This window comes from Furipterus horrens, unplaced genomic scaffold, assembly GCF_987537825.1.
Source record: "Furipterus horrens unplaced genomic scaffold, mFurHor1.1.pri manual_scaffold_17, whole genome shotgun sequence".
Classification (NCBI taxonomy): domain Eukaryota; kingdom Metazoa; phylum Chordata; class Mammalia; order Chiroptera; family Furipteridae; genus Furipterus; species Furipterus horrens.
Window position 1 is genome coordinate 68032540 of NW_028327187.1, and position 8412 is coordinate 68040951.

General features: G+C 50.7%; 1 protein-coding gene across 2 annotated transcripts; it reads left to right on the forward strand.

Moving 5' to 3' along the window:
* The first annotated feature begins 3275 nt into the window (after positions 1-3275).
* On the forward strand, positions 3276-6580 carry LOC149991158 (ubiquitin-conjugating enzyme E2 D2B-like). Of its 2 annotated transcripts, XM_090264314.1 has the most exons (2): positions 3276-3285; positions 6147-6580. In XM_090264314.1, the coding sequence occupies exon 2, from the start codon at positions 6191-6193 to the stop codon at positions 6578-6580; it is 390 nt and encodes a 129-aa protein (XP_090120440.1). In that variant the 5' UTR covers positions 3276-3285; positions 6147-6190. The 2 variants fall into 2 exon arrangements, with proteins under 2 accessions (XP_090120440.1, XP_090120439.1); XM_090264313.1 differs by lacking the exon at positions 3276-3285 and having other exon boundaries at positions 6119-6580.
* Positions 6581-8412: the final 1832 nt, after the last annotated feature.

Sequence of the window (8412 nt, forward strand, 5' to 3'; positions counted from 1 at the left end):
TTTCTTCTACCCCCTTCCCCTTTAGCTCCTTCCCACGTTCCACTCCTCCACTCCCCGCCATGTTCCACTCCGCCCCCGCCCCCCTCTCGTTCTGGCCAAGTCTCTACCATGGACCCGCCCAATCTCTGACTTGGTGGCAGGTACGGGCCCTTGTGAAGTCACAGAGCGGATCCCCTCATCTCACCAGGCAGCACAGTGTGGACAGCAGGTACTGGTGGCAGAGGTAGGCACCGCAGCAGGAGCGTCCTGGTCACAGGGCAGTGGTGTCTACGGGCAGTACAGCTCCCTCCCATGGGCTCAGGCCCTCAGCGGCAGGGTTTCCAGGTGAAGACACCTGGAAGGTGACAGTGTTGGAGTCAGCACCCATCGGAGCACAGGTGATCAGTAGCCCACCAGGTCCCTCTGAGTCCCCAGCTCTCCTTTCCTCCCCTTCCTCCCCACCACAGTCCCTGTCCCCCGACACCGCCCTTCAGTGCCCCCCAGGGTCACTCCCACCATCCACTCCCCCTCCTTCCTACCTGTCTACCGTGACCCTGCCTTACCCTTGGTCCCTCACGCCCTCTCCCCCTTAATCCTCTACAGGTTTCTTCCATGCTCCACCCCTCCCCATTCGCTTTCCACCTCCCTCATTCAGGCCATCTCTGTAACCTGGACCCGCCCCATTCACTGACTTGGCGAAGTTGTCTGCTGGCCCCTGGGATGTCAGGGAATGGATCCCCTATGGTCCCCAGGCAGCCCAATGTTGACAGCAGGGATGGGTGGGAGAGGCAGGTGCACCGGCAGGAGCGGTCCTGTCACGGAGATGCGGTGTCCACCGGCAGCGCAGCCTCTGGGGGCTCAGGTTCTGAGTGACAGAGTCTCCAGGTGAGGACACCTGGGAGGTGACAAAGGTGGAGGAGCCAGCGACGAGTGTATCACAGGTGACCAGTAACCCACCAGGTCCCGCTGAGTCTCCAACTCTCCTTTCCTCCCCACTCCTCCCCAATATGACCCTGTCCCCAGACACCAACCTCCATGGCCCTCCAGGGTTCCACCCACCCTCCACCCCATCTCCTTCCTGCCACCTGTCTACCCTGACCCATGTCCTCCTTGGTCCCTCCAGCCCTCTAGTTCTCCTGCAAGGTCTCTCCTGCCCTCCACCCCCCATTCCTATCCACGCCCCTCATTCAAACCATCTCTCTAACCTGGACCCATGCAATCTACTCACTTGGCGATATCGTCTGCTGGCACCTGTGATGTTAGGGACGGGATCCTCTACAGTTCCCAGGCAGCCCAGTGTGTATGGCAGGGATGAGCTGCAGAGGTAGGTGACCTGGCAGGAATGGCCCTGTCACAGGGCGGTGGGGCTGTGGGCAGCGTGGCCTCAGAGGGCTCAGGCTCTGAGTGTTAGAGTCTCCACACACCTGGGAGGTGGTGGCGGTGGAGGAGCCAGGGGTGGAGGAGCCAGTAGGTCATCATGGCCAGGTGAGTCCCCGACTCTCCCTTTCTCCCCCTCTACCCCAGCATGTCCCTGTCTTCTAACACCACTATACACACCAGAGTGTGTCCCCCATGACCCCCCTTGACCCAGGAGCTTGTCCCCTGACACATTTTCTTGACCGTGGGATATGACTCCCCACAGCCCTTCCACCATGAAGCTGGCCATCTGGCATCCCCTCAACTCAAAGGCTTTCCCCAGACTTCCTTCAATTCAAAGTATGTCCTTGACACCCTCCCTTGACTTGTATTCCCAGCATCCCCTCAACCTGAAGCATGTACCCTAACACCTGCTCAAGTCAAAGTGTGTCCCTGACACTCTCCCTCAACCCCAGAGTGTGTACCTCAACAACCCTTTGACCAGAAGCCTGTCTCCCAACACCCACTCACTTGAAGGCTGTCCCTCAATGCCCACTCTACACCAACATGTCCGTCAGTTACCCTCAACCCATAGAGTATCCTCTGAAACCTCTTCAACCTGGAACCTGTCCGCCAAAACCCACTCAACCCAGAGTGACCAGAACACCTTCTCTACCCAAACAATATCCCTCAGCTTCCCTCAACTCATAGGGTGTCCCCAGAACATCCTCAACAGAAAGCGTGTCCACCAAAACCTGCTGTACTCAAAGCATGTCCCTTGGCAAACCCTCAACCCAAAGTATGTCCCTAACACACTCTCAACCACCGAGTGAGTCCCCCGACACCTGCTCAACCCTAAGCATGACCCTAACACCCGCTTGACCTGAACCATGTCCTTCAGCAACCATCAACCCAAAGTGTACCTTTAGTAACCTTCAACCCCTAGAGCGTCACCTAGTACATCTTCAACCTGAAGTGTGCATCAATGCCCACTCCACCTGAAGCATGACTCTTGGCACACCTCCGACCAAAAGTGTATCCCAACAGCTTCCCTCACCCCAAGAATGTGTTTCCTGATATTGGTTGACCTGAAGCGTGACCTCAACATCCACTTGATCTGAACTTTGTCGTTCAGCAACTCCCAACCCAAAATGTATCCCTTGGCGACCTTCAACCCATATGATGTCTCCCGGCACACTGCCTCCCCAAATCCTTTCCCCCAAAACCTGCTTATTTGAAGCATGACCACAACACCCACTCTACCCAAACCATTCCCCTCAGCAGTCCTATATCCCTAGAGTGTCCCCTGACATTCCCACACCCAAAGCCTGTCCCCTGACCCCCGCTCCACCAAGACAACCCTCAGTCCATAGGGTGTTCCCTGATACACACTCATCCAGAGCCTGTCCCAAACACCCGCTCACTTGAAGTGTGACTCTGACACCCAACTCACACAAACCACATCCCTCTGGAACCCTCAACCCAAAGGATGCCTCCTGGCACACCCTTTACCCAAATCCTGTCCCTCAGAACCTGCTCACTGGATGTGTGACCCTGACATCCACTGCAGTTGAACTGTGTCCCTCAGCAACCCACAACCCAAATTTTAGCCCTTTGGCAGCCCTAAACCCAAAGGGTGTTTCCCCTGAACACCCTCAACCCAAAACCTGTTCCTCAACACAAGCTCACCCAAAGTGTGACCCCAAACCCACTCCACTTGAACCATGTCCCTTGCTAACACTCAACCCATAAGGTGTCCCCAGCACCCTATCAACCTGAAGCTTGTCCTCCAACACCCAGTCAACCCAAAGTGTGACCCTGATATATGCTCCACCTGAACGGCGTCCCTTGGCAACCCTCAATCCATAGGGAGTCTGCTGGCACACCCTCAACCTGAAGCTTGTCCCACAACATCCACTACCTGAAGTGTGTCCCTTAGCAACCGTAAATCCCTACAGTATCTCCAGACACCCACTCGACCTGAAGCCTGTCCCATGACACCAGCTACACCTGAACAGTGTTGTTTGGCAACCTTCAATCCATTGGGTGTACCCTGGTGCATCCTCAACCTAAAGCGTTGCCTAAACACCTGCTCAATGTGAAGCATGTTCTCTGGCACACCCTTGAGTAAAAGTATGTCCCTGACATCTGCTCGACCTGCAGTGTGACACCAACACCTGCTGGACCTGAACTGTGTCCTTCAGCAGCCCTCAACCCATAGGGTCTCCTTTGATGTGTCTTCCACACAGAGCCTGTACCCCAACACTTACTCAGCCAAAGTGTAACCCCAACTCCCATTCCACCCAAACTGTGTCCCTCTGCAACCCTCAACCCGTAGGGTGTCTCCTGGCACATCCTCAACCTGAAGTGTTGCCCCAACACCCGCTCCACACAAAGCATATCCCTCGACATGGCCTCTATGAAAAGTGTGTCCCTGACATCATCTTTCAACCATGGAGTGTGTCACTTGAAACCTGCTCGATACTAAGCATGACCCCATCACCCGCTTGACCTGAACCATGTCCCTAGGCAACCCACAACCCAAAGTGTATCCCATGGCAACCTAAACCCATGTGGTGTTCCCTTTGGTACACCTTCTACCTAAAGCTTGTTGCCTAACACCCACCCACCTGAAGCCAGTCCTCCAACACCCACTCCACCCAAACCATATTCCTCGGTAACCCTCAACCCATAGACTGTCCCATGACACCTCACCACCCAGAATATGTCCCCCAACACCTGCATCAACCCAAAGTGTGCCCCTGAACCACCTTCTCCTGAACCATGTCTCACTGCAACCCTTAACCATAGAGTGTTCCCCTGTACACTCTCGACTCAAAGCATGACCCCCATAACCGCTCCACCTTGACCGTGTCCCTTGGCAACCTTCAATCCATAGGGTGTCCCCTGACACTCTCTCAAACTGGAGCATGTCCCAAAATTCACTCAACCCAAAACGTGATGAATATACCTGCTTCATCCATACCATGTCCCAAGGCAATCCTCAACTCATAGTGTGTCCCCCAGCACACCCTCAGCCCGAAGTCTGTCCCTTGGCACAGTCTTGGCCCAAAGTGTATCCCTGACACCCTGCCAAACCACTGAATGTGTTCCCTGAAGCTTACTTGACCATAATCCTGGTGCTGACACCCATTTGACCCAAATCATGTCCATTGTTAACCCTCGACCAGAAGTGTATCACTTGGAAATCTTCAACCCACAGATATGCCCCAGCACACTGTCAACCTGAAGCCAGTCTCCCAACACCCACTGACCTGAAGCCTGTCCCCAATACCCATCCACCCAAATCATCTCCCTCGGGAACCCTCATCCCAGAGCCTGTCCTCCAATACCCGCCTCAACTTGAAGCTCTTCCCCCAACACCCGCTCAACCTGAAGCGTATCCTTGACACCCTCCTTCATCCTTGAATGTGTCCTAGGACATTCCCTCAATCCAAAGCCTATCCTTTAACACATCCTCAACCAAAAGAGAGCCCATTATGCACTCCCACAACTTTGGGTTCTGTCCCCCAACTCCCCCTCAGCCTCAAAGTGTGGCCTCCGAGACCTTCCTACTGGTCTTCATGTTCTATCCTGCCCCCCCACCCCCTGGATTTCCCTCCATGGTCCCTCCCACCCTCCACTCCCTCTCATTCGGGCCACCTCTCTATCCTAGTCCCGCCCCCTCCACTGACTTAGGGGTGTTATCTATGGGCATTGTGGCCTCTGGGAGGCTCAGGTTCTGAGTCGCAGAGTGTCCAGGTGAAGATAGTCTAGAGGTGGTGACAATGGTGTAGGAGTCAGCAAAGGTGGAGCAAGTGGCTTGTGTGCCACATGTGACCTGTAGCCCATTGGGTCCAACTGAGTGCCCAACTCTTCCTTTTTTACCCTTCCTCTTCACCACGGTCCCTGTAATCACCGCCCTTGGCCCCAGAGCTTGTTCCTAAACATGCCATCTTGACCCTGGAGCTTGTCCCAGGCATATCCTGTCCCAGAGCATGACTACGGAAACCCCTTGTCCCATAGTGTGTCTCCAGACGCTGTCATTGTCCCTGGGGGTGTCCTCTAATAAGCTTTCCACCCTGGTACATGTCTCCCAGCTCCCCCTCAACCAGAAGAATGTCCCTCCATGCCTGGTACACTTAAGTATGTCCCTGACACAACCCTTGGCCTTGAAATGTGTCCCCTAATACCCCCCTCCCGTTCTCCATGGTCTCCCAGCCCTCCAACCCCATGCATGGAATTTAGTGTTTCCTCTCATCCCAAACCCTTCTCTTTCAGAACACACCCCCTCTACTAACTTGGTGATGTCATCAGCTTGCCCTTGTGACATTACACAGTGGATGCCCTACTGTTGCCATGCCACCCAGGTGGATGGCACAGACGACTGGCAGAGGAGGCAGCTGTGAGTGTGGACAGTAATGGAAAACCCAGTAATTCAGGACCCTGCGGTGGAGGACCCCGCAGTGGACGAGCCCACGGTGCAAGAACCACAGGTGCAAGAGCCAGCGTTGGAGCATCTGGTGGCCAGTGGCCCACAGGTGACCAGTAGCCCACCCGGTCCATCCAAGTCCCCAGCTCTCCCTGCCTCCACCTCCTCCCCTCCACACTCCCTGTCCCCCGACACCCTCCTAGACCCTGGAGACAGCCTCAGCCCACTTACCCATGATCTATCTGGTGGGTGGCCACCTCCATAACAAATGGTCCCCCAACCCCATGGTTTCCCCTAATCAGTGGTATCCCCACTTCTCCCTATCAGGACGCCCTGAGGAGTCCCATTTCCATGGAGGTGCAGTCCAGGACTCTACAGCGCCTCCAAAAAGAGCTCCTGGACATCAATAAGAACCCCCCACCCATGTGCTCTGCAGGGCCAGTGGACGACAATGATATGTTCCACTGGCAGGGGATAATCATGGGGCCCGATGACAGCCCCTACGAGGGAGGGGTCTTCTACCTCAAGATAGATTTCCCAGACATGTTCCCCCTCAGACCCCCTCATGTTTACTTCACTACGCGGATTTACCACCCCAACATCAATGATAGGGGCGTGATCTGTTTGGACATTTTAAAGTTCCTCTGGTCCCCCACATTCACTGTATCCAAAGTCTTGATGTCCATCAGCTCCATGTTAAGTAACCCCAATGCGCATGACTCATTAGTGACAACTATTGCAAGAATATACCTAAAGGATAGGGCCAAGTACAATTCCACGGCAAGAGCATGGACGAGAAGATACGCAATGTAATGAGAAGTGAATGATTAACCATCAACTTAATAAAATACTTGGCAATTTTATCAGTTATCTCTTGACTGCTCTTTTTTCTTCTTCTTTATTTAAGTATATTTTATTGATTGTATTTTCACAATGGTTCCAATTTTTCCCCTTTGTTCCTCTCCACCCAGCCCCACCCATCCCATGACAATACACCCCCAAGTTCATGCCCATGGGTCGTGTCGTACATACAAGCTCTCCCGATGCACTCTTTCATATATTCTCATTTTTTAAATAAATAAATGATTAATTAATTATTTAACAGTAAAAAATAACAGTCCCTCCCTCTCAGACTTAAGACCCTTTATAATCTTATAAAGGACAATGGGTGAAGGTCTCGAGCTCCTCTAGCTGCTTCAAGCTGGACATGGTCGTCATCCTACCTACCCTTGGGTCCAGAAATTTCTAATAAGAGTGGGGGTGTGGAGGAGAGGGTGGCCTTCCCAAATGGGGAAGGATCGTGCAGACTCCAGGTCAGTTGGCTGTCCCTGGACAAAGGCGTGCTTGATTTAACAGGCTGGCATCCTTGTGCTCTGGGGGCAACAGGTTTGCTGACAGGGTTAAAAGGCATCATTCAATCTATAACCAATAGTTGACAAAAAGAAGGTATTAATTTTTCAATGTCCCACATTAGGGAAAAGAAGGGCTTCTTTGGAGGAAGGTGTGCCAGGCACATCTCACCTGTCCAAAACCCTTTTGCCCATTATACTTAGTTTGGGCTGAGGAAAATATTTTAGGTTTCCCCCCTCTCAGACCTCTGGGTTCTTTCTGTGCAAGCCATTAGGATAGAACATTTTGATGATTTTTTTTACCTTGCAGAAGAATTTTAATTTGACCTCATTTGTTCTTATTTATTCTTTTCTTTATTTCCCTCACAATAGAGGGTGTATCAGCAAAAATATTGCTGTGTGTGATATCTGAAATTTTACTGCCTATGTTTTCCTCTAGGACTTTTATGGTGTCATGGCTTATATTTGTCTTTTATCAATCTTGAGTTTATTCTAGTGTATGGTGTAAATTGATGGTTTAGTATCATTTTTTTTTCATGTACCTGTCCAGTTGTCCCAACACCGTTTGTTGAAGATGCTATTTTCACTCCATTTTATGCTTCCAACCCATTTGACAAATATTAATACCATAAAGCATAGGTTTATTTCAGGGTTCCCTATTCTGTTGCATTGATCTATGTGTCTGTTCTTATGCCAGTACCAGACTGTTTTGATAACAGTGGCCTTGAAAAAATTTGATAATCAGATATTGTGATCTTTTAGTTCTTTCTTTTTATTTCTCAAGGTTACTGAGGCTATTCAGGGTCATTTTTAGTTCCATAAAAATATTTTGAAATATATGTTCTAAATCTGAAAATTATGTCATTGGTAATTTAATTGAGATTCCATTGAATCTATAGATTGTTTTGGGTAGTATGGACATTTTAATGATGTTAATTTTGCAATCTATGAACACGGTACACACTTCCATTTAATGGTATCTTCCTTAATTTCTTCAGTGTTCTGTAGTTTTCCAAGTATAGGTCTTTTACTTCCTTGGTTAAGTTAATGGTATTTTTTCTATAGTTAATGGTATATTTTCCCTAGCTTCTACCTCTGATATTTCATTGCTGGTGTACAAAAATGTCTTCAATTTTTTAATATTGACTTTGTAGCCCTCTATTCTGCAATATTCACTTATTAAGGTGAGTAGTTTTTTAGTGGAACCTGTAAGGTTTGCTATGTACAGTATCATGTCATCTGGAAATAATAACATTTACTTTCTCTTTTCCAATTTGAGTGTTTTTCATTTGTTTT